General features: G+C 46.3%; 1 protein-coding gene and 1 long non-coding RNA gene across 4 annotated transcripts in view; one reads left to right on the forward strand and one right to left on the reverse strand.

Moving 5' to 3' along the window:
* The first annotated feature begins 1,799 nt into the window (after positions 1 to 1,799).
* LOC126990062 (uncharacterized) lies at positions 1,800 to 18,346 on the forward strand. 2 transcript variants are annotated; one of them, XM_050848628.1, is made up of 3 exons: positions 1,800 to 1,909; positions 10,756 to 10,985; positions 15,088 to 18,346. In XM_050848628.1, exons 1-3 carry the CDS (start codon positions 1,823 to 1,825, stop codon positions 15,161 to 15,163), a joined length of 393 nt encoding a protein of 130 aa, XP_050704585.1. In that variant the 5' UTR covers positions 1,800 to 1,822; the 3' UTR covers positions 15,164 to 18,346. The 2 variants fall into 2 exon arrangements, 1 of the variants encoding a protein (XP_050704585.1); XR_007743977.1 differs by lacking the exon at positions 15,088 to 18,346 and having other exon boundaries at positions 1,800 to 1,974; positions 10,756 to 12,228.
* A 2,170-nt stretch (positions 18,347 to 20,516) lies between these two features.
* The window catches only part of LOC126990063 (uncharacterized), a 31,160-nt gene continuing 25,841 nt past the window's right edge, over positions 20,517 to 25,835 (reverse strand). The window contains exons 3-4 of one of the 2 annotated variants that reach the window (XR_007743978.1): positions 23,403 to 23,631; positions 20,517 to 21,034 (exon numbers count right to left, since the gene is read on the reverse strand). This is a non-coding gene — a long non-coding RNA (uncharacterized LOC126990063). Of the gene's footprint in view, positions 21,035 to 23,150; positions 23,632 to 25,835 lie in introns of those variants that run through there. The other variant, XR_007743979.1, reaches the window with a different exon arrangement.

Here is a 25,835-nt window from a genome sequence, read left to right on the forward strand (position 1 = left end):
TGAAGACGAAGAAGATGAAAAAGAAGACGAAGAAGATGAAGACGAAGAAGATGAAAAAGAAGAGGAAGAAGATAAAGACGAAGAAGATGAAAAAGAAGACGTAGAAGATAAAGACGAAGAAGATGAAAAAGAAGACGCAGAAGATGAAGACGAAGAAGATGAAGAAGAAGACGAAGAAGATGAAGACGAAGAAGATGAAAAAGAAGACGAAGAAGGTGAAGACAGAGAAGGTGAAGACGAAGACGATGAAGAAGAAGGAGAAAACGAAAACGAGGGCGAAGAAGAAAATGAAAAAGAAAATGAAAGAGGATGCAGTGTAGGAGAAGAGGAAGGAACGGAGAGAAGAGATAAAGGAGAAAGAAAGGAGATGAACATTACAGAGGATAAAAGGGGAGGAGGAGGAGGAGGGAGGGAGGTGAAAAGGAAGAAGAAGCAAGCAATAGGAGTAGGAATCAGAGGAGGACAGGGGTAGGAGGAGGAGGAGGAGGAGGATGAAGAAGAAAGATGACGTATAAGAAGGAAGAATAATAAGGATAAAAATGAAGGATGCAAAGAAGATGCGAGTGAAGGAGTAAACTGAGAAAGGGAGAAAGGAAAAAGATAACGATGGAAGGGCTGACAGACAGGCAACTAGACGGAAAGAAAAAAAGGAAAGGAAATCAAGAAGAATGGAGGAGGAGGAGGAGGAAGAGAAGGAATAAAAGCAAGAGGAGGAGGAGAAGACTGAGGGAAGAAGTAGTCACATCTTACACACACACACACACACACACACACACACACACACACACACACGTTAATGGAGTCTGATTGAGCGCGGGATGATTATTATAAGATCCAATTAATAGTTTTAATGGGGCGAGGAGACTCAACCTGACCACCACCACCACCACCTCCACCACCTCCACCTCCTCCTGTGATGTGGTGGTGGTGGTGAACTAATATGTCACAGTTCACGGTGTCGCACAAGTATTATTATTGTTATTATTATTATTATTATTATTATTATTATTATTATTATTATTATTATTATTATTATTATTATTATTTTATTGTTATTTTTGTTATCATCAGTATTATTGTTTTTTCTTCTGTAATGGCAGGTGTAAGTACATTGTGTTCTCTGTGTGTCGATAACTGCATGATGAACAGTGTCAGTCAACCCGTACAGTATATCTACTTATCCATGTCTGTGTTAACCTGTCTGCTGCTTTATCCATTCTGTGCTATCCATGTCTGTATCCATCTGTCTATCTACACAGTATATCTACTTATCCATGTCTGTGTTAACCTGTCTGCTGCTTTATCCATTCTGTGCTATCCATGTCTGTATCCATCTGTCTATCTACACAGTATATATACTTATCCATGTTTGTGTTAACTTGTCTGCTGCTTTATCCATTCTGTGCTGTCCATGTTTGTATCCATCTGTCTATCTATTCAGTATATCTATTCATCCATGTCTGTGTTAACCTGTCTGCTGCTTTATCCATTCTATGTTATCCATGTCTGTATTCATATATCTGTCTATAGAGCATATCCATTTTTTTCATGTTTATCCATCTATCTGCTTGTTTATCTATTTGTCTGTCTGTCTTTAACCGTCTCCGTGTTTTAAAGGAGGCACCTCAAGGGCAAGAACAAACGAAGCCCACTAACCAAAAGCCCATTATCTCAAAAGCCCGCTAACCAAAAAGCCCACTAACCCAAAGCCAAAAGCTCACTAACCCAAAGCCCGCTGTTTCCTCACCTTTGTCTGCCAGAGGAACCCTTTCTAATGACGCTAACCACTTTGCAGCAGCGGCCGAGTAAGGACGAGTGGGAAATGGGAACTGCAAAGCAACGTAAAGAAGGGAAGGAAAAGGAAACTGCCAGGGAGAAATTGTGCTGCAAGGCTGGCAATGATGAAGCTGTAAGAAGGGACGCACATCGTTAACAAGTTCAGAGGAGTAGTCAGTTTCCAGTTCAGAGTCTGAGGTAAAGATTGACTGGGAATCTTTTGTGTAGGAGGTCTTGATAAGGAAGGGACTGGTTTAGTGTAGAAGGGGACAGGTTAAGTGTTGAAGGGGACAGGTTTAGTGAAGAAAGGGACAAGTTTAGTGAAGAAGGGGGCAGGTTTAGTGAAGAAAGGGACAGGTTTAGTGTACAAGAGGACAGGTTTAGTGAAGAAGGGGACAGGTTTAGTGTACAAGGGGACAGGTTTCGTGTACAAGGGGATATGTTTAGTGTACAAGAGCACAGGTTTAGTGAAGAAGGGGACAGGTTTAGTGAAGAAAGGGACAGGTTTAGTGTACAAGAGGACAGGTTTAGTGAAGAAGGGGACAGGTTTAGTGTACAAGGGGACAGGTTTCGTGTACAAGGGGATATGTTTAGTGTACAAGGGGACAGGTTTAGTGAAGAAGGGGACAGGTTTAGTGAAGAAGGGGACAGGTTTAGTGAAGAAGGGGACAGGTTTAGTGAAGAAGGGGACAGGTTTAGTGAAGAAAGGGACAGGTTTAGTGAACAAGGGGGCAGGTTTAGTGAAGAAGGGGACAGGTTTAGTGTACAAGGGGACAGGTTTAGTGTACAAGGGGACAGGTTTAGTGAAGAAGGGGACAGGTTTAGTTAAGAAGGGGACAGGTTTAGTGAAGAAGGGGACAGGTTTAGTGAAGGGGGCAGGTTTAGTGAAGAAGGGGACAGGTTTAGTGAAGAAGGGGACACGTTTACTGAAGAAGGGGACACGTTTAGTGAAGAAGGGGGCAGGTTTAGTGAAGAAGGGGGCAGGTTTAGTGAAGAAGGGGACAGGTTTAGTGAAGAAGGGGACAGGTTTAGTGAAGAAGGGGACAGGTTTAGTGAAGAAGGGGACAGGTTTAGTGAAGAAGGGGACAGGTTTAGTGAAGAAGGGGACAGGTTTAGTAAAGAAGGGGACAGGTTTAGTAAAGAAGGGGACAGGTTTGAAGTGAAGAAGGGGCCAGGATTAGTGAAGAAGGGGCCAGGTTTAGTGAAGAAGGGGGCAGGTTTAGTGAAGAAGGGGACAGGTTTAGTGTAGAAGGGGGTAGGTTTAGTGAAGAAGGGGACTGGATTAGTGAAGAAGGAGGCAGGTTTAGTGAAGAAGGGGGCAGGTTTAGTGAAGACGGGGGTGGTTTAGTGAGAGAAGGAGAGAGGTGGCAGGTTGAAGGAAGACAGGTTTAGTGGAAGGGGATAGGTTTAGTGAAGAAGGGCAGGTTTAGCGAAGAAGGAGACAGGTTTAGTGAAGAAGGGGACAGGTTTAGTGAATAAGGGGACAGGTTTAGTAAAAAAGGAGATAGGTTTAGTGAAGAAGGGGACAGGTAGAGTGAAGAAGGGGACAGGTTTAGTGAAGAAGGGTCCAGGTTTAGTGAGGAAGGGGGACATGTTTAGTGAAGAAAGGAACAGGTTTAGTGAAGAACGGGGCAGGTTTAGTGAAGAAGGGTCCAGGTTTAGTGAAGAAGGGGACATGTTTAATGAAGAAAGGAACAGGTTTAGTGAAGAAGGGGGCAGGTTTAGTGAAGAAGGGGACAGGTTTAGTGAAGAAGGAGGCAAGTTTAGTGAAAAAGGGGACAGGTTTATTGAAGAAGGAACAGGTTTATTGAAGAAGGGGGCAGGTTTAGTGTACAAGAGGGACAGGTTTAGTGAAGAAGGGGACAAGTTTAGTGAAGAAGGGGACAGGTTTAGTGTACAAGGGGACAGGTTTAGTGAAGAAGGGGACATGTTTAGTGTACAAGGGGACATGTTTAGTGAAGAAGGGGACAGGTTTAGTGTACACGAGGGACAGGTTTAGTAAAGAAGGGAACAGGTTTAGTAAAGAAGGGGACAGGTTTAGTGAAGAAGGGGACAGGTTTAGTGAAGAAGGGGACAGGTTTAGTGAAGAAGGGTACAGGTTTAGTGAAGAAGGGGACAGGTTTAGTGTACACGAGGGACAGGTTTAGTAAAGAAGGGGACAGGTTTAGTAAAGAAGGGGACAGGTTTAGTAAAGAAGGGGACAGGTTTAGTAAAGAAGGGGACAGGTTTAGTGAAGAAGGGGACAGGTTTAGTGAAGAAGGGGACAGGTTTAGTGAAGAAGGGGACCGGTTTAGGTAAGAAGGGGACAGGTTTAGTGAAGAAGGGGACAGGTTTAGTGAAGAAGGGGACAGGTTTAGTGAAGAAGGGGACAGGTTTAGTGAAGAATGGGACAGGTTTAGTGAAGAAGGGGGCAGGTTTAGTGAAGAAGGGGACAGGCTCAGTGAAGAAGGGGACAGGTTTAGTGAAGAAGGGGACAGGTTTAGTGCAGGGGACAGGTTTAGTGAAGAAGGGACTGGTTTAGTGAAGAAGGGGACAGGTTTAGTGAAGAAAGGGACAGGTTTAGTGAAGAAGGGGACAGGTTTAGTGAAGAAGGGACAGGTTTAGTGAAGAAGGGACAGGTTTAGTGAAGAAGGGACAGGTTTAGTGAAGAAGGGGACTGGTTTAGTGAAGAAAGGGACAGGTTTAGTGAAGGGACAGGTTTAGTGAAGGGGCCAGGTTTAGTGAAGAAGGGGACAGGTTTAGTGAAGAAGGGGACTGGTTTAGTGAAGAAGGGGACAGGTTTAGTGAAGAAGGGGACAGGTTTAGTGAAGAAGGGGACAGGTTTAGTGAAGAAGGGGACAGGTTTAGTGAAGAAGGGGACTGGTTTAGTGAAGAAGGGGACAGGTTTAGTGAAGGGGACAGGCTTAGTGAAGGAGACAGGTTTAGTGAAGAAGGGGGCAGGTTTAGTGAAGAAGGGGGCAGGTTTAGTGAAGAAGGGGGCAGGTTTAGTGAAGAAGGGGACAGGTTTAGTGAAGGGGACAGGCTTAGTGAAGGAGACAGGTTTAGTGAAGAAGGGGACAGGTTTAATGTACAAGGGGACAGGTTTAGTGAAGGGGATAGGTTTAGTGAAGAAGGGAACAGGTTTAGTGTAGAAGGGGACAGGTTTAGTGAAGAAGGGGACAGGTTTAGTGTAGAAGGGGACAGGTTTAGTGTAAAGGTTTCATTCTATTACTAAATACATCTGTGTTGTTTATCTCTCAACTAACTCTACTAACTATGTAAAATTCTTTGACTATTTGAACCCTAAAGTGGAGCACATTTTGACTCGCTCTCCCTTCGCTGAAATCTCCATCTTAGGAGATTTCAATGTTCACCACCAGCTTTGGCTTTCATACTCTTTCACTGACCTGCCTGGTGAGCAAGCCTACAACTTTGCTCTCCTCAACGACCTAGAGTAGTTGGTTCAGCGCCCTACTCGTATTCCCGACCGTCTTGGAGACAGGCCCAACATTCTAGACCTCTTCCTTATCTCTAATCCTTCTGCTTACTCTGTCAAACTGTTCTCTCCGTTGGGCTCCTCCGATCGTTACCTTATTTCTGAATCCTGTCCTATCGCTCCTGTACATCCTCTGGACCCACCGAAGAAGCGATGCTTCTGGCATTTTGCTTCAGCTCGGTGGGATGCCCTGAGGATGTACTTTTCCGGTTTCCCGTGGAATGATTACTGCTTCCAAGAGAGAGACCCCTCTGTGTATGCCCACCGCATCACGGAGGTGATTGTCTCTGGAATGGAGGCATATACATTCCACGTTCTTTCTCTACTCCTCATGCTAAAAAGCCTTGGTTTAATCATGCTTGTTCTCGTACTATTAAAGATAGAGAGGCAGCTCACGAGAGGTTCCAGATCCTTCGGACACCTGCTAACTTTGACCTTTACATTTCAGCCCGGAATCGTGCCAAATCTATTCTCCGACCTACCAAAACTTCTTTAATCAATAGAAAATGTCAACATCTTGCTTCTTCTAATTCTTCCCGTGACTTCAGGCGTCTAGCCAAAAATATCTTCTCCAATTTCACTTCTTACTCTTTCCCTATTCTCCTTAACCCTGACGGCAGCAACGCCGTCTCATCTGTCTCTAAGACTGAACTCTTCGCTCAGACTTTCTGTAAGAATTCCACCCGGGACGATTCTGGGCATATTTCTCCTACTCATCCCCCCTCCGACTCCTTTATGCCTCATATTAAAATTCTACCAAATGATGTTTTCTATGCCCTCTCTGGCCTCAACTCTCAGAAGGCTTATGGACCTGATGGAGTGCCTCCTATTGTCCTTAGAAAACTGTGCTTCCGTGCTGACACCCTACCTGGTCAGACTCTTTCGTCTCTGCCTATCAACATCTACCTTTCCTTCCTGCTGGAAGTATGCCTTTGTACAGCTTGTGCCTAAGGAGGGCGACCGTTCCAATCCCTCAAACTATAGCTTTATTTTCCTCTCTATCTAAAGCTTTTGAATCAATCCTTAACCGGAAGATTCAGTAGCACCTTTCCACTTCTAACCTTCTATCTCATCTCCAGTATGGGTTCTGCAAGGGGCGTTCTACTGGTGATCTCCTTGCCTTCCTAACTGACTCTTGGTCATCCTCTCTTAGCCTTAGACTTTTGATAGGGTCTGGCGCAAATCTTAGCTTTCCAAACTACCCTCCTACGGTTTCTATCCTTCTCTCTGTACCTTTATCTCCAGTTTCCTTTCTGACCGTTCTATTTCTGCTGTGTTGGACGGTCACTGCTCTTCCCCTAAACCTATTAACAGTGGTGTCCCACAGGGTTCTGTCTTATTTCCCACTCTCTTTCTGGTGTTCATTGATGATCTTTCCAAAACGAACTGTCCTATCCATTCTTTCGCCGATGACTCCACTCTGCATTACTCAACTTCTTATAATAGAAGACCCACTCCACAGGAACTAAACGATTCAAGGCTGGAGGCAACAGAACGCTTAGCCTCAGACCTTACTGTTATTTCCGATTGGGCCAAGAGGTGTCCTTCAACGCCTCAAAAACATAGTTTCTCCACCTATCCACTCGACACAATCTTCCAAACAACTATCCCTTATTCTTCGACAACACTCAGCAATCACCTTCTTCAACACTAAACATTCTCGGTCTATCCTTAACTCAAAATCTCGATTGGAAACTTCATATCTCATCTCTTAACTAAATTAGCTTCCTCTAGGCTGGGCGTTCTTTACCGTCTCCGCCAGTTCTTTTCCCCCGCACAGTTGCTATCCATTTACAGGAGCCTTGTCCGCCCTCGTATGGAATATGCATCTCATGTGTGGGGGGGCTCCACTCACACAGCTTTCCTTGACAGAGTGGAGTCAAAGGCTCTTCGTCTCATCACCTCTCCTCTTCATACTGATAGTCTTCTACCTCTCAAATTCCGCCGCCATGTTGCCTCTCTTTCTATCTTCTATCGATATTTTCATGCTGACTGCTCTTCTGAACTTGCTAACTGCATGCCTTCCCCCCTCCCGCGGCCCCGATGCACACGTCTTTCTACTCATGCTCATCCCTATACTGTCCAAAACCCTTATGCAAGAGTCAACCAGCATCTTCACTCTTTAATCCCTCACGCTGGTAAACTCTGGAACAATCTTCCTTTATCTGTATTTCCTCCTGCCTACGACTTGAACTCTTTCAAGAGGAGGGTATCAGGACACCTCTCCTACCGAAATTGACCTCTCTTTTTGGACACTCCTTTGATCTCTATTCAGGAGCAGTGAGTAGGGTTTTTTTTATTTTATATTTTTCTTTAAGCCCTTGAACTGCCTCCTTAGCTGTAAAAAAAAAAAAAAAAAAAAAAAAAAACAAGGGGACAGGTTTAGTGTAGAAGGGGACAGTTTTAGTGTACAAGGGGACAGGTTTAGTGTACAAGGGGACAGGTTTAGTGAAGAAGGGGACAGGTTTAGTGAAGAAGGGGACAGATTTATTGTAGAAGGGGACAGGTTTAGTGTAGAAGGGGACAGGTTTAGTGAAGAAGGGGACAGGTTTAGTGAAGAAGGGGACAGGTTTAGTGAAGAAGGGGACAGATTTATTTTAGAAGGGGACAGGTTTAGTGAAGAAGGGGACAGGTTTAGTGAAGAAGGGGACAGGTTTAGTGAAGAAGGGAACAGGTTTAGTGAAGAAGGGGACAGGTTTAGTGTAGAAGGCGACAGGTTTAGTGTACAAGGGGACAGGTTTAGTGTAGAAGGGGACAGGTTTAGTGTAGAAGGGGACAGGTTTAGTGTAGAAGGGGACAGGTTTAGTGAAGAAGGGTAGAGGTTTTGTGAAGAAGGGGACAGGTTTAGTGAAAGGGGACAGGTTTAGTGAAGAAGGGACAGGTTTAGTGAAGAAGGGGACAGGTTTAGTGAAGAAGGGACAGGTTTAGTGAAGAAGGGACAGGTTTAGTGAAGAGGGACAGGTTTAGTGAAGAAGGGGACAGGCTTAGTGAAGAAGGGGACAGGATTAGTGAAGAAGGGGACAGGTTTAGTGAAGAAGGGGCCAGGTTTAGTGAAGAAGGGACTGGTTTAGTGAAGAAGGGGACAGGTTTAGTGAAGAAGGGAACATGTTTAGTGAAGAAGGGACAGGTTTAGTGAAGAAGGGGACAGGTTTAGTGAAGAAGGGACAGGTTTAGTGAAGAAGGGACAGGTTTAGTGAAGAAGGGGACAGGTTTAGTGAAGAGGGACAGGTTTAGTGAAGAAGGGGACATGTTTAGTGTAAAAGAGGGACAGGTTTAGTAAAGAAGGGACAGGTTTAGTGAAGAAGGGACAGGTTTAGTGAAGAAGGGGACAGGTTTAGTGAAGAAGGGGACAGGTTTAGTGAAGAAGGGGACAGGTTTAGTGAAGAAGGGGACAGGTTTAGTGAAGAAGGGGACAGGTTTAGTGAAGAAGGGGACAGGTTTAGTGAAGAAGGGGACAGGTTTAGTGAAGAATGGGACAGGTTTAGTGAAGAAGGGGACAGGTTTAGTGAAGAAGGGGACAGGTTTAGTGAAGAAGGGGACAGGTTTAGTGAAGAAGGGGGCAGGTTTAGTGAAGAAGGGGACAGGTTTAGTGAAGAAAGGGGCAGGTTTAGTGAAGAAGGGGGCAGGTTTAGTGAAGAAGGGGGCAGGTTTAGTGAAGAAGGGGGTAGGTTTAGTGAAGAAGGGGGCAGGTTTAGTGAAGAAGGGGGCAGGTTTCGTGAAGAAAGGGGCAGGTTTAGTGAAGAAGGGGGCAGGTTTAGTGAAAAAGGGGGCTGGTTTAGTGAAGAAGGTGACAGGATTAGTGAAGAAGGGCAGGTTTAGTGAAGGGGACAGGTTTAGTGAAGAAGGTGACAGGTTTAGTGAAGAAGGGGACAGGTTTAGTGAAGAAGGGGGCAGGTTTAGTGAAGAAGGGGACAGGTTTAGTGAAGAAGGGGACAGGTTTAGTGAAGAAGGGGGCAGGTTTAGTGAAGAAGGGGGCAGGTTTAGTGAAGAAGGGGGCAGGTTTAGTGAAGGAGGGGGAAGGTTTAGTGAAGAAGGGGGCAGGTTTAGTGAAGAAGGGGGCAGGTTTAGTGAAGAAGGGGGCAGGTTTAGTGAAGGAGGGGGAAGGTTTAGTGAAGAAGGGGGCAGGTGCGTGTTATCAAAAATCGAGTGATAAATGTCTGAACCGTTGCATTGTTTCTGCCATTCATCACTTACATTAACCTCTTGGCAGTCTTTACTCTCATGTGCATTGTTGCCTGTTTCAGGATTTTACGTTGCAGTACATCGTGTAGTGTTTGTATGTATCCATTATTATTTGTTTATTCCCTGTGGCTCAAGTTGGCTATTTTGGGGGGTAGGAAAAATTGGTGTTCGTAGTGATAGGTTTACGGTGGTGCGGGTAAGGAAAGGCAGCAAACCACAGTCTAGCTCACTCCCTTGTTTGGCATTTGCGTTTCAGGCGCCATGTCACACAGTTTTTCGAATATAACATTTTAACAAAGCGTCGAACAGGGATGGTATTTTGGGAGACGATGTTTGAGACCCCGACCAAATTGGCAAAAATAGGCTTAGGTGCCAAATGTGGATGATTACGGCACTTGTAGGAGTAACTTTAAGGTAAACTTCACTAAAATATACAAGCACGGGTAGCGAGGCTAGGTGCCGTCATCATGTATGCACCGCTGCTCGTTCAAGTCGTGACGTCAATGTGATGTTTTACTATGAAGTAGTAGTAATCACTGAATCAACTGGTAGTTCTCTCTCTCTCTCTCTCTCTCTCTCTCTCTCTCTCTCTCTCTCTCTCTCTCACACACACACACACACACACTAGTTTAGCCCTATACATAGGGATGATGCTCATTTAAAAATATTATATATTTGCTAAAAAGTTTTACTCGCAGGAAACTATTTATCCTTTGCATGGAAAATACGGTCTTTGGTACAACATGCTGTAAGTATATAACATAGTGGAGTGGCTGAACTATTGTTACTGTGTGTGTGTGTGTGTGTGTGTGTGTGTGTGTGTGTGAGAGAGAGAGAGAGAGAGAGAGAGAGAGAGAGAGAGAGAGAGAGAGAGAGAGAGAGAGAGAGAGAGAGAGACTGCCGGTTGAGTTGATGACTATTACGCCATAATTACACATCACATGGACGTCAAGAATGAGAGGCACCTAGCCTCGCTACCCGTGCCTGTATATTTTAGTGAAGTTTACCTTAAAGTTACTCCTACAAGTGCCGTAATCATCCATATTTGGCACCTAAGCCTATTTTTGCCAATTAGGTCGGGGTCTCAATCATCGTCTTCCAAAATACCATCCTTGTCCGACGCTTTGTTAAAATGTTATAATCGAAAAACTGTGACATGGCGCCTGAAACGCATAGTATGTTTACCCATTATTATTTCTCCGTTTCCTGGAGCTCAACTTCCCCATTCTTTGTGTCGGTAAAATTGGCACCAGTGATAAGGTTTTAGGTTGTGTGAATAAGGCAAGGCAGCGCACCACAGTCTGGCTCACCCCATCACCCAGGTTTACGAGGACACATCCGGAGTGACCGTGGGGGACCCCGTGACGAAGACCGGCAAACCCCTCTCGGTGGAGCTGGGCCCGAGCATCATGGGGAACATTTACGACGGGATCCAGCACCCACCCCAGGAGATTGGCGACCTCGCTCAGTCCATCTATATCCGCAAGGGCATCTCCACCCCGCCCTCTCCCACTCCAAGGCCTGGGACTTCCAGCCGCAGCGAGCCGTCAAGGTGCGCTGCTGTGACTCTTGCTTCATAACCTTAAGAAGGGCACTCGGCAAGTTGCCTAAAACCAAAATTGAAGCACCTGAGTGTATTTTTTCTAGGCATGGCATGTCTTAATGATGAACTACGAGGGTGTTTAGATAATTAACACACATTTTACATTAAGTTGCCATAATTTAGTGGTAGATTTACAGAATATTCACAGAGGGACTTCTCACTGACCTTTACAGTTACAGGAAAAAATAAATTTTTGAGTAAATAATTTCTTTAAATTAAGATTAAACACTGTAGTAATTTTTTTCACGGTATTTTGCCGGAGCTCTAAGAAGTGATCATGGATAGAAAATTAATTATATATAGAAATCACTCTTGTAGACACATAAATGCAGGTAACTATACACACAGCAAAGTATTGCTGAGTTATTACTGTGGGAAGCATGACTGGCCAGGTAGTGCCAATATTGTAGGCACAGAAATACAGGTAATTATACACACAACAAAGTATTGTTGAGCTACTAAAGTGTGAAGCATGACTGGCCAGGTAGTGCCAATATTGTAGGCACAGAAATACAGGTAATTATACACACAACAAAGTATTGCTGAGTTACTACAATGTGGAACATGACTGGCGAGGTAGTGCCAATACAAACCTGATTAATTTGTGAACAAACATGGTTTGAGGTGCAGGGCTTTGAAGAGTTTAGTTCGAGGCCTCACAATCAGTATTACCTTCTCATGTTTGTGATTCCCACCACCAAAACACGGCCCCTCCAGGAAGTCTCTAAGGGCAGCCTCACCTCTGAATGTTGACTCTGGAACCCTCCAGCTTGGTATTAAGCCTCCTTTGTTGTTTTTTCCTTCTCTTTTTCGTCTGTGAACTGGCTTTGCCCTCTCCCTCATGGCATCCCAGTCTTACAAATCCTCAACACTCTGGGCTGTGCCTGGAGCCCCAACTCTTTTTTGGTGCAGCCTCTCACACACCCGGTGTTGCAACTCAAGCTGGCTTTGGCTACTGCAAATTCCAAAGTTACTTTATCCAGACCTTAAATTTTATGTCCAAGGAGTCTTACCATGGAGGCATCTCTTGAGCAAACTTACATCATTCAGCCTATCATAGACCCCTTTTAGTAGTTCTTTATGTTTGTAGAATTAGGACCTTCATCGAATTATGACATCACATCACCATCCCTCCAACCTGCAACTGCCCGCTGCCAAGACACCTTGACTTGTCTCCTGCCCTTCCCTTTCCTCTCACACCCCACTCCTCCTCAACCCTCCACACCTATCCCTTCCCTCCCTTACCACTCCTTCATTTCCCTATCCTCTCACACCCCACTCCTCCTCACCCCTCCACACCTCTGCCTTCCCTCCCTTACCACTCCTTCCCTTCCCTTCCCTCTCACACCCCACTCCTCCTCACCCCTCCAAACCTCTGCCTTCCCTCCCTTACCACTCCTTCCCTTCCCTTTCATCTCACACCCCACTCCTCCTCACCCCTCCACACCTCTGCCTTCCCTCCCTTACCACTCCTTCCCTTGCCTTTCCGTCACTATAAATACTCGCCTGCGCCAGAACGGGCTGGGCCGACCATCAGGCCCCACCTGGAAGAAGCCTTGGGCCGACCATTAGGCCCCACCGGGAAGATGCCTACCGGCGCAATAGGCAACAACGTAAAAAAAAAAAAAACTAAAAAAACACCCCACTCCTCCTCACCCCTCCACACCTCTGCCTTCCCCCCCTTTATCACTCCTTCCCTTCCCTCTCCTCGTACACCCCACTCATGAGGACCCAACTAAGCTCCTCTGTGGTCCTGTAAACACTTGTTGTGACAGTCAAGTGTCTCAGAAATGATCCCATTGATTTCCCATTTTGTGTTTTTGCATATCTCTGCTCTGGCTGTCCAAGTTTCCCATGAACAGATAATCAAGGTCTAGAGTTTTTCATCTCATTTTGTGGGAGTTTGATTTTCAGAAGAAAATGATGAAAAGGATATTTTTTATTTATTTCTTTACATTTTTTCCCTCAATATTACTCTGGCTCACCCTGTGCCGTCCAACTTCCTAATGCAAAAATTAATTTGAATTTTAATTTTTCATGATGTTTTATGCAAATATGATACAGGTCCCTTAAGGAAAAATATTAAGTAAGAATCCACTACATTTCTTACTTTACAAAGTGTTGCTAACATTTCTGCTCTGGCTCACCTGAATGCTGTCAAGCTTACTAATGCAAGAGTTTACTGGCACCTTCACTCTTTCATTGCCTACACTTGTACATCCTGGAGCAGCCTTCCTTCACCTGTCTGTCAGTGGTGAGGGTGGGTGATGTGTGGCTGTCAGTGATGAGGATGGGTGAGGTGTGGCTGTCAGTGGTGAAGGTGGGTGAGGTGTGGCTGTCAGTGATGAGGATGGGTGAGGTGTGGCTCTCAATGATGAGGGTGGGTGAGGTGTGGCTGTCAGTGGCGACGGTCGGTGAGGTGTGGCTGTCAGTGATCAGGGTGGGTGAAGTGTTGCTGTCATTGATCAGGGTGGGTGAGGTGTGGCTGTCATTGATCAGGGTGGGTGAGGTGTGGCTGTCATTGATCAGGGTGGGTGAGGTGTGGCTGTCAGTGATCAGGGTGGGTGAGGTGTGGCAGTCAGTGATGAGGATGGGTGAGGTGTGGCTGTCAGTGATCAGGGTGGGTGAGGTGTGGCTGTCAGTGATGAGGATGGGTGAGGTGTGGTTCTCAGTGATGAGAGTGGGTGAGGTGTGGCTGTCAGTGGCGACGGTCGGTGAGGTGTGGCTGTCAGTGATCAGGGTGGGTGAGGAGTGGCTGTCAGTGATGAGGGTGGGTGAGGTGTGGCTGTCAGTGATCAGGGTGGGTGAGGTGTGGCTGTCAGTGATCAGGGTGGGTGAGGTGTGGCTGTCAGTGATCAGGGTGGGTGAGGTGTGGCTGTCAGTGATGAGGATGGGTGAGGTGTGGCTGTCAGTGATCAGGGTGGGTGAGGTGTGGCTGTCAGTGATGAGGGTGGGTGAGGTGTGGCAGTCAGTGATGAGGATGGGTGAGGTATGTCTGTTAGTGGTGAGGGTGGGTGAGGTGTGGCTGTCACAGATGAGAGCGGGTGAGGTGTGGCTGTCAGTGGTGAGGGCGGGTGAGGTGTGGCTGTCAGTGGTGAGGGTGGGTGACGTGTGGCTGTCAGTGGAGAGGGCGGGTGAGGTGTCACCACTGACAGCCACACATCACCCACCTTCACCACAGAGCGCCACACCTCACCTACCCTCACCAGAGAGCCCCACACCACACCCACCCTCACCACTGACAGCCACACCTCACCCACCTTCACCACAGACAACCACACCTCATCTACCCTCACCACAGCGCGCCACACCTCACCCACCCTCACTACTGACAGTCACACTCTTCCCCACCCTCACCACTGACAGCCACACCTCACAATTGACAGCCACACATCACCGACAGCCACACCCTTCCCCCCCTCATCATGCATTGACAGCCACATTCATCGCACACTCAAAACTGACAGATACACCCTTCCCACCCACACCATTGACAGTAACACGCTTAATTCCTACCGTAACCACTAACAGCTACACCTCACCAACCCTCACCACTGACCGCCACACCTCACCTGCCCTCACCACTGACAGCCACACCTCACCCACCCTCACCATTAACAGCCACACCTCACCCACCCTCACCACTGACCCCCACACCTCACCCACCCTCACCATTAACAGCCACACCTCACCCACCCTCACCACTGACCGCCACACCTCACCTGCCCTCACCACTGACAGCCACACCTCACCCACCCTCACCACTAACAGCCACACCTCACCCACCCTCACCACTAACAGCCACACCTCACCCACCCTCACAACTGACCCCCACACCTCACCCGCCCTCACCACTGACAGCCACACCTCACCCACCCTCACCACTGACAGCCACACCTCACCCACCCTCACCACTGACAGCCACACCTCACCCACCCTCACCACTGACAGCCACACATCACCCACCCTTACCACTGACAGACACCCCTCACTTGCCCTCATCAGTGACAGCCGCAGACTTCCCCAGCCTCACCCCATGTACCCTCCGTAGGCCAGAGGGTGCTGGACGCGCTGTTCCCGTGTGTGCAAGGGAGCACCACTGCTTTGCCTGCCGCCCTCCCACCTGACTCCACCTGAAGCCAGATTTCACCCAGCCCCCGTCACACCAAGTATCCACCATCACCAGAGTTAAGAAGCCTTGCCTGCGCCCCTCCCACTTGACCCCATCTGAAGCCAGATTTCACCCATCCCCCATCGCACCAAGTGTCCACCATTACCAGCACCAGAGTAGCCGTGCCCTTCCTCTGTCACCACGAAACTTTTCTGCGTCTCAGGCGTTTTGGGGCGGCTGCCCAGGCGGCTTAGTGTCTGCACTCCTCCCTCTCTGCCTGATAATAATGATAACTAGTGATAGTAATAACAAAACAATTTGATTAGTGGTGTGTTAGTGTTGGGCTTGTTGTGACGCTGCTCAGCCTCTGCCCCTCACCAGGGTCAGCTTCCTGCGGCTTTTTTCTGGCCACAAAACCATCAACAAACTTCTGAATAAAGACTCTTAAACACTTTTAAGGTGAAGAATTGAAATAAAGTTGAGCCTGACAGGTCTACAAATACATGATAAAATAAGCTGGTAGGGAGTCCTGGCGCTCATCTTGAATATGGTCAAGGCACAGGAGGAAGGAAACATAGGTGAAGGAAGGCTGATCCAGTATGTACCAGTGTAGGCAATGAAGGAGTGAAAGTGCCGGTAAACTCTTGCATTAGTAAGTTTGACAGCATTCAGGTTAAGGAAGGATGCTCCAGGATGTACCAGTGTAGGCAATGAAGGTGTGAAGGTGCCGTTAACTCTTGTAATAGTAAGTTTGACAGCATTCCGGTGAAGGAAGGCTGCTCCAGGATGCACCAGTGTAAGTAGTGAAGGTGCCAGTAAACTCTTGCATTAAGCCTGCTTCACACTTACACGACTTTTGGCTACGATGTTTCAGAAGTCGCTGACTTTTGAGTTTGACGAGATTGGGGCAATTTTTTGGCCGATTTCTGCCAGTACGAGATTGGCACGCAGGCTTTGCGTACGTCGTGCGAAGCTTGTACGAAGGCCAACCGAAGCCGTCCATCAGCATCCGATGGCACCACGAGATGCCACGCAAGCACCACGACATTTCCCCCGAACTAACCGACACCGTCACGTACCTACTACGTACACTACCGAACCCAAGCCGAACGCAAGACGAGGGCACCTCACGTGGGTACAATGTATACCTCCCAACATCCATACGCACCCGCCAAGACAGCCAGCCGATGACTGTAGTGGCATCAGCTCTGGAGGCTCCCCACCTTGCCGCCCCGTATTTAAAGGAGTGACTCGGCAGTGCTTGCCACACCTCACAGCCGCAGCACCGTCAACAGCGCCTCACCACCACCCACCAACGTCAGCCATGGACAACACCAAAGTACTGGTCCTTTTTGCCCTGGCAACGCAACAGAACCTTGACCGTGAACGCAATATCCTGTACCTATTGAGGCGATGGCGATACCTGAGGGCACAGCGGCGACCGAAGGTGCGATCCTGTTGGATCCGCGACTGGTTGGGATTAGAACGCAGGAGGGGACAGGGGCACTGGGAGAACCTTGCGGTAGAGTTGATTCTGGCGGACATGTCCTCGTTTAAGAACTACATGAGGATGAATGAGGCGGCGACAGAGGCAGACGCTTGTGTTGGCGGCCCTATATACACGATCGTGTTGCCATACGGTGCGTTGCGTTGCCACATCGCGAGTCCATAGTGCAGATCTCGGAAGGGCTACTTGGTGCGTTCAGATCACCATCGGAACGGGTATGGGCACGTTCGTAGAACGTATGTGACGGGTACGTACAACTGTCACCTTCAAACGTGGCACGTACCGGTTTTGACATTTCAAATGTTAGGGCTATGTCGGCTCACTATCGGTCCATGACCGTAGACCCTGAGTACGGGGTTGTGGAACCTAGGTAAAACTCCCGTACATTGTCGTACGATATATATAACGGTATTTCTCGGGTCATTAACGTCTCATTGTCGTGCTAATGCACTGCGTACCTTGTACGAACATCAACGGAAGGGGTTGCGAAGCGACCGATGGTGCCATGTAACTCCCCGACTTTTCGGCAGGCCGCGACATGTCCCGAGAAATTAAGAGCTCCCTTAATTTTTCGGGACCGCCGGAGAGAGTGCGCGAGACACCCCGATGCCCGTGACATGCCCCTTAGGTGTTCCGATTTTTTCCCAATGCCCAGCCGAACACCATCATAACGGCTTCGAGATCAAAAGTCGGCTAAGTTTGAAGCAGCTTTTAGTAAGCTTGACAGCATTCGGGTGAAGGAAGGCTGTTCCAGTATGTACCACTGTAGGCAATGAAGGAGTGAAGGTGCCAGTAAACTCTTGCATAAGTAAGTTTGACAGCATTCAGGTGAAGGAAGGCTGCTTCAGGATGTACCAGTGTAGGCAATGAAGGAGTAAAGGGGCCGGTAAACTCTTGCATTAGTAAGCTTGACAGCATTCAGGTGAGCCAGAGCAGAAATTTTAGCAACAATTTGTAAAGTAAGAAATGTAGTGGATTCTCACTTATTATTTTTCCTTAACCCCTTCGCGCCGGATGTTCAAAAAGCCCGCCTGGCTGATATACGGCGTGCTCGGCCGCGCGCGGGGAAACCTGAGGCGGCATGTATCTGCTTGTCGCCTCCGTATATTATGCTGCTGAAAGCCCTCATTACATGTATCCCGTATTTGCAAAGCAGCATACACGACGAGTCAACATATACCTGCTATGCATAATATAAATTGCGTCAACGCGAAATAAAGAAAGGGGAGAATGGGGCAAGGGGGAAAGAAATAGAGAAAGCATATGATTGTGTAGAGGAGGAAGAATGTCGAGAAATTATCAGCGAGAGAGAGAGAGAGAGAGAGAGAGAGAGAGAGAGAGAGAGAGAGAGAGAGAGAGAGAGGTGGGCGAGACGTGATGGTGTCGGCGCCACCGTTGCCAGATATCATACTCGTAGCCTCGTTTTTACCAGTTTCTGAGCCATAACTATTGCCAAAACACACCAATAATTAACCATTCTAATGATAACTGTATATGAAGGTAATTATTTGGGTCGAGGAGGCAGATTTTTGGGTCGGAAATTGGCAGACAGGAGGCCGAGTACGACAATCTGGCAACGTTGGTCGGCGCCTCGGTGTCTGAGAGAGAGAGAGAGAGAGAGAGAGAGAGAGAGAGAGAGAGAGAGAGAGAGAGAGAGAGAGAGAGAGAGAGAGAGAGAGAGAGAGAGAGAGAGAGAGAGAGAGAGAGAGAGAGAGAGAGAGAGAGAGAGAGAGAGAGACTTCCTAATTTTAGACACAAGGCGGGAAGAAGGCGGCGCATACTGTAGCTCATTTTCTGTGATTGGTGGGAACAAGGATGGTGGGAGGACCAATAGGATTTCAAGGACAGCATACGGCGTCTTTACTTAGTAACCAACACAAAGTACGGGACAACTCAATAGAAGAAGAAACAGAATAGAAATATGACGCCTACGTAGGCGTCATCGTATATGCTACTGGGGCTTCATGACGCCTACGTAGGCGTCATCGTATTGAAGGGGTTAAGGGACCTGTATCATATTTGCATAAAACATCATGAAAAATTCAAATTCAAATTATTTTTTGCATTAGGAAGGTGGACGGCACAAGGGTGAGCCATATTAATTTTGAGAAAAAAATGTAAAGAAAAATAAAAAAAATATCCTTTTCATCATTTTCTTCTGAAAATCAAACTCCCTTACAATGAGATAAAAAAAAAAAACTACACCTTTTCACCCTCAAATTAAAAAAAAAAGTTGAATTTCAAATAAAAAAGTTGAGGTTCAATTAATAGATGAAGTGCAAGTCATAGAAAGATATATGTGCATGCCTACATACATAAATGCTTACATCCACAAATATATATATATATATATATATATATAGATATATATATATATATATATATATATATATATATATATATATATATATATATATATATATATATATATATAAAACAATAATAAAAAAAGCCCGCTACTGCTGCTCCTAAAGTAAAACAAAGAGGTGGCCAAAAAGATCAAATACAGGAGGAGAGGTGTCTGATACCTCCTCTTGAAAGAGTTCAAGTCGTAGGCAGGAGGAAATACAGATGAAGGAAGATTGTTCCAGAGTTTACCAGCGTGAGGATGAAAGAGTGAAGATGCTGGTTAACTCTTACATAGGAGTTTGGACAGTATAGGGATGAATATATATATATATATATATATATATATATATATATATATATATATATATATATATATATATATATATATATATATATATATATATATATATATATATATATATATACATATATACATTCAGGACTCATTCCAAGGACTCACCTACACATTCATTCCACTAACACTCATTCCACACGCACTCGTTCAACACGCACTCATTCCACAAGCACTCGTTCAACACGCACTCATTCCACAAACACTCGTTTCACACGCACTCATTCAACAAGCACTCATTCCTCAAAGACTCACTGCACACGCACTCATTCCACAAATATTCACTCCACACGCACTCATTCGTCAAGGACTTATTCCACACTCACTTATACCACAAACACTCATTCCACAAGCACGCATTCCTTAAAGACTCATTCGACAAATATTCACTCCTTCCACAAACCTTCCTTCCACAAATACTTTTTCCACACGCACTCATTCCACAAATACTTATTCTACATGCACTTCTTCCACAAGCACTCATTCCAAAAATACTTATTCCACACCCACTCATTCCACAAACCCTCATTCCACAAATACTTATTCCACACGCACTCATTCCACAAATACTTATTCCACAAGCTCTCATACCACACATCCCCTCCACACACGTAAATACATACATACATACATGCATACTGTACACACACACACACACACACACACTGCCCGAAGGCTTAGTGGTAGAGCTTAGGGTTTTCATCTTAGGGGACGCGAGTTCGATCCACGCCGCTCACGCAGATATTTTCATATATATATATATATATATATATATATATATATATATATATATATATATATATATATATATATATATATATATATGATAAGTTTGTGGATGTATGAATTTATGTATGTATGTTTGCACATATATCTCTTTCTATGACTTGCACTTCATCTATTAATTTGAACTTCAACTTTTTAAATTTGAAATTAAACTTTTTAAATTTGAATTTCAACTTTGAATTTCAACTTTTTTAATTTGAATTTCAAATTTTTAAATTTGAATTTCAATTTTTTAAATTTGAATTTCAAATTTTTAAATTTGAATTTCAACTTTTTAAATTTAAATTAAAAAAAAATTGAATTTCACTTTTTAAAATTTGAATTTCAACTTTTTTCAATTTGAAATTCAACTTTTTTAGTTTGAGGGTGAAAAGGTGTAGACCTTGATTATCTCTTCATGGGAAACTTGGACAGCCAGAGAAGAGATATGCAAAAACACAAAATGGGAAATCAATGGGATCATTTCTGAGACACTTGGCTGTCACTACAAGTGTTTCCAGGGCCACAAAGGAGCTTAGTTGGGTCCTCATGAGTGTTTTTCACATTCACGCCACACACAAGCCTTGTCAAACTGTCGCTAGGCTCAGAAAACTACCCATGGAAACTTTAACACAGCCTCTACAAGACCCTTACCAATGTGTGTGTCTGTGAGACCCCAGATCCCTGAGGATACGGTCCTTAGCCACCCCCCCCACCTGCACCATGCTGTACAGGTGCTCCTCTCCCCAAACTCCACCTCCAGCACCGTCTCATCCAGGGAGTAGTTGCCGGGAGCTGCCAGATGGGTGACTGTGGCTCGGGCCTTTGGGGGCAAGATGATCCTGTGGTTGATGATGGATTTCCCTGTAACCATGCCGATAGAAGAGATCGCCGCTTGTGATGTGACTGCCGACCTGGGGAAGAGGAGGGCTGTGGTTAGTGTGGAGATGTGGGGCAGCAGGGAGATCTGTGGAGGGTGAAGGAAGGATGGGGAACAGAAGGGAGAGGTGAGGAGAGTGAAGGAAGGATGGGTAACATAAGTGAGAGGTGTGGAGGGGTGAGGAGTGTGGTATGAGTGGAAAGGGAAGGGAAGGAGTGATAAGGGAGGGAAGACATAGGTGTGGAGGGGTGAGGAGGACATGGGAGTGAAAGAAAAGGGAAGGGAAGGAGTGGTAAGGGAGAGGTGTAGAGGGGTGAGGAGGTCTGGGGTGTGAGAGGAAAGGGAAGGGAAGGAGTGATAAGGGAGGGGTGAGGAGGAGTGGGGTGTTAGAGGAAAGGGAAGGGAAGGAGTGGTAAGGGAGGGAAGCGAGATGTGGGGAGGGGTGAGGAGGAGTGGGGGTGTGAGCGGAAAGGGAAGGGAAGAAGTGGTAAGGGAGGGAAGGCAGAGGTGTGGAGGGGTGAGGAGTGAGGTGTGAGAGGAAAGGGAAGGGAAGGAGTGGTAAGGGAGGGAAGGCAGAGGTGTGGAGGGGTGAGGAGGAGTGGGGTGTGAGAGGGAAGGGAAGGGAAGGAGTGGTAAGGGAGTGAAGGCAGAAGTGTATAGGGGTGAGGAGGAGTGGGGTGTGAGAGGGAAGGGAAGGGAAGAAGTGGTAAGGGAGGGAAGGCAGAGGTGTGAAGGGGTGAGGAGTGGGGTGTGAGAGGGAAGGGAAGGGAAGAAGTGGTAAGGGAGGGAAGACAGAGGTGTGAAGGGGTGAGGAGGAGTGGGGTGTGAGAGGGAAGGGAAGGGAAGAAGTGGTAAGGGAGGGAAGGCAGAGGTGTGGAGGGGTGAGGAGGAGTGGGGTGTGAGAGGGAAGGGAAGGGAAGAAGTGGTAAGGGAGGGAAGGCAGAGGTGTGAAGGGGTGAGGAGGAGTGGGGTGTGAGAGGGAAGGGAAGGGAAGAAGTGGTAAGGGAGGGAAGGCAGAGGTGTGGAGGGGTGAGGAGGAGTGGGGTGTGAGAGGGAAGGGAAGGGAAGAAGTGGTAAGGGAGGGAAGGCAGAGGTGTGAAGGGGTGAGGAGGAGTGGGGTGTGAGAGGAAAGGGAAGGGCAGGAGACAAGTCAAGGTGTCTTGGCAGCGGGCAGTGGCAGGTTGGAGGGATGGTGATGTGATGTCATAATTCGATGAAGGTCCTAATTCTACAAACATAAAGAACTACTAAAAGGGGTCTATGATAGGCTGAATGATGTAAGTTTACTCTAGAGATGCCGCCATGGTAAGAATTATTGGACATTAAATTTAAGGTCTGGGGAAAGTAACTTTGGAATTTGCAGTAGCCAAAGCCAGCTTGATTTTCAACACCGGGTGTGTGAGAGGCTGCACCAGAAAAGAGTTGGGGCTCCAGGAACATCCAGGAGTGTTGAGGATTTGTAAGACTGGGATGCCATGAGGGAGAGGGCAAAGCCAGTTCACAGACGAAAAAGAGAAGAAAAAACAACAACGGAGGCTTAATACCAAGCTGGAGGGTTCCAGAGTCAGCAGTCAGAGGTGAGGCTGCCCTAGAGACTTCCTGGAAGGGCAGTGTTTTGGTGGTGGGAATCACAAACATGAGAAGGTAATACTGATTGTGAGGCCTCGAACTAAACTCTTCAAAGCCCTGCACCTCAAACCATGTTTGTTCACAAATCAATCAGGTTTGTATTGACACTACCTCGCCAGTCATGCTTCACACTGTAGTAACTCAGCAATACTTTGTTGTGTGTATAATTACCTGTATTTCTGTGTCTACAATATTGGCACTACTTGGCCAGTCATGCTTCACACTGTAGTAACTCAGCAATACTTTGCTGTGTGTATAATTACCTGTATTTCTATGTCTACAATATTGACACTACCTGGCCAGTCATGCTTCACACAGTAATAACTCAGCAATACTTTGCTGTGTGTATAATTACCTGCATGTCTGTGTCTACAAGAGTCATTTCTGTAAATACTTAATTTTTTTTATCAATGATCACTTCTTAGAGTACCGGCAAAATACTGTGAAAAAAATCACTACAGTGTTGTATCTTAATTTTAAGAAATTATTTACTCAATTTTTTTTATTTGAAACTCACTCCATCTAGTACATATGAGCATTTTCCTGTAACTGTAAAGGTCAGTGAGAAGTCCCTCTGTGAATATTCTGTAAATTTACCACTAAATTATGGCAACTTAATGTAAAATGTGTGTTAATTATTTAAACACCCTCATAGTCCATCATTAAGACATGCCATGCCTAGAAAAAATACATTCAGGTGCTTCAATTTTGGTTTTAGGCAACTTGCCGAGTGCCCTTCTTAAGGTTATGGAGCAAGAGTCACAGCAACGCACCTTGACGGCTCGCTGCGGCTGGAAGTCCCAGGCCTTGGAGTGGGAGAGGGCGGGGTGGAGATGCCCTTGTGGATATAGATAGCTGCGCGAGGTCGCCAATCTCCTGGGGTGGGTGGTGGATCCCGTCGTAAATGTTCCTCATGATGCCCGGGCCTAGCTCCACCGAGAGGGGCTTGCCGGTCTTCGTCACGGGGTCCCCCACGGTCACTCCGGATGTGTCCTCGTAAACCTGAAAAGGTGGTGATGGGGTGAGCCAGACTGTGGTGCGCTGCCTTGCCTTATTCACACAACCTAAAACCTTATCACTGGTGCCAATTTTACCGACACAAAGAATGGGGAAGTTGAGCTCCAGGAAACGGAGAAATAATAATGGGTAAACATACTATGAGTTTCAGGCGCCATGTCACACAGTTTTTCGATTATAACATTTTAACAAAGCGTCGGACAAGGATGGTATTTTGGAAGACGATGACCCCGACCTAATTGGCAAAAAATAGGCTTAGGTGCCAAATATGGATGATTACGGCACTTGTAGGAGTAACTTTAAATTGAACTTCACTAAAATATAGAGGCACGGGTAGTGAGGCTAGGTGCCGTCATCATGTATGCACCGCCTCTCATTCTTGACGTCCATGTGACGTGTAACTATGACGTAGTAATCATCTCAACCGGCAGTTCTCTCTCTCTCTCTCTCTCTCTCTCTCTCTCTCTCTCTCTCTCTCTCTCTCTCTCTCTCTCTCACACACACACACACACACACACACACACACACATACTTTCATCCTTTCCTTCCTCCACGGTTCTTTTTATTTATATGTTTGTCTTCCTTTCCCTCTTTTCCTCATGTATTTTCCTCCTCTTCAACCTCCTTCTCCTCCTTCTCTTGGGGGCTTCGTGGTGCAGTAGTTAGCACACTCGGCTCACAACCGGGAGAGCCCGGGTTCGATTCCCGGGCGGAGTGGAGAAATTTGGGCGAATTTTCCAATACCCTACACCCCTGTCCACCCAGCAGTGTACCAATATTAATCGAGGGTTGTGTCCCGTCTCCTGGGGTCTGTTCCCTTCCCCTATAATTCCTTCCCCTTCTGTCTCTCTCCGTCATATGACCACGGATGTTGCTCCGACTAAACAAAACTTTCCAACATTCCTTTCCTCCTCCTCCTCCTCCTCTCTGCTATCACTCCTAACCAAGTACGTCATGGCAACACACACCACACACACACACACACACACACACACACACAGTAACAATAGTTCAGCCACTGCACTTAGTTATATACTTACAGCATGTTGTACCAAAGACCGTATTTTCCATGCAAAGGATAAGTAATTTCCTGCGAGTAAAACTTTTTCGCAAATATGTAATAATTTCAAATGAGCATCATCCCTATGCATAGGGCTGAACTAGTGTGTGTGTGTGTGTGTGTGTGTGTGTGTGTGTAAAAGAGAGAGAGAGAGAGAGAGAGAGAGAGAGAGAGAGAGAGAGAGAGAAACTACCAGTTGATTCAGTGATTACTACTACTTCATAGTAAAACGTGAAATTGACGTCACGACTTGAATGAGAGGCGGTGCATACGTGATGACGGCATCTAGCCTCGCTACCCGTGCCTGTATATTTTAGTGAAGTTTACCTTAAAGTTACTCCTACAAGTGCCGTAATCATCCACATTTAGCACCTAGGCCTATTTTTGCCAATTAGGTCGGGGTCTCAAACATCGCCTTCCAAAATACCATCCTTGTCCGACGCCTTGTTAAAATGTTATATTCGAAAAACTGTGTGACATGGCGCCTGAAACGCATATGCCAAACAAGGGAGTGAGCTAGACTGTGGTTTGCTGCCTTTCCTTACCCGCACCACCGTAAACCTATCACTACGAACACCAAATCTTCCCAGCCCCCAAAATAGCCAACTCGAGCCATAGGGAATAAAACAAATAATAATGGATAGACACAAACACTACACGATGTACTGCAACGTAAAATCCTGAAACAGGCAACAATGCACATGAGAGTAAAGACTGCCAAGAGGTTAATGCAAGTGATGAATGGCAGAAACAATGCAACCGTTCAAACATTTATCACTTGATTTTTGATAACACACACCTGCACCCTTCTTCACTAAACCTGTCCCCTTCTTCACTAAACCTGTCCCCTTCTTCACTAAACCTGCCCCCTTTTTTCACTAAACCTGTCACCTTCTTCACTAATCCTGTCCCCTTTTTCACTAAACCTGTCACCTTCTTCACTAAACCTGTCACCTTCTTCACTAAACCTGTCCCCTTTTTCACTAAACCTGTCACCTTCTTCACTAAACCTGTCCCCTTTTTCACTAAACCTGTCACCTTCTTCACTAACCCTGTCCCCTTTTTCACTAAACCTGTCACCTTCTTCACTAAACCTGCCCCCTTCTTCACTAAACCTGTCACCTTCTTC

Source organism: Eriocheir sinensis, unplaced genomic scaffold (assembly GCF_024679095.1).
Source record: "Eriocheir sinensis breed Jianghai 21 unplaced genomic scaffold, ASM2467909v1 Scaffold1437, whole genome shotgun sequence".
NCBI classification, from domain to species: domain Eukaryota; kingdom Metazoa; phylum Arthropoda; class Malacostraca; order Decapoda; family Varunidae; genus Eriocheir; species Eriocheir sinensis.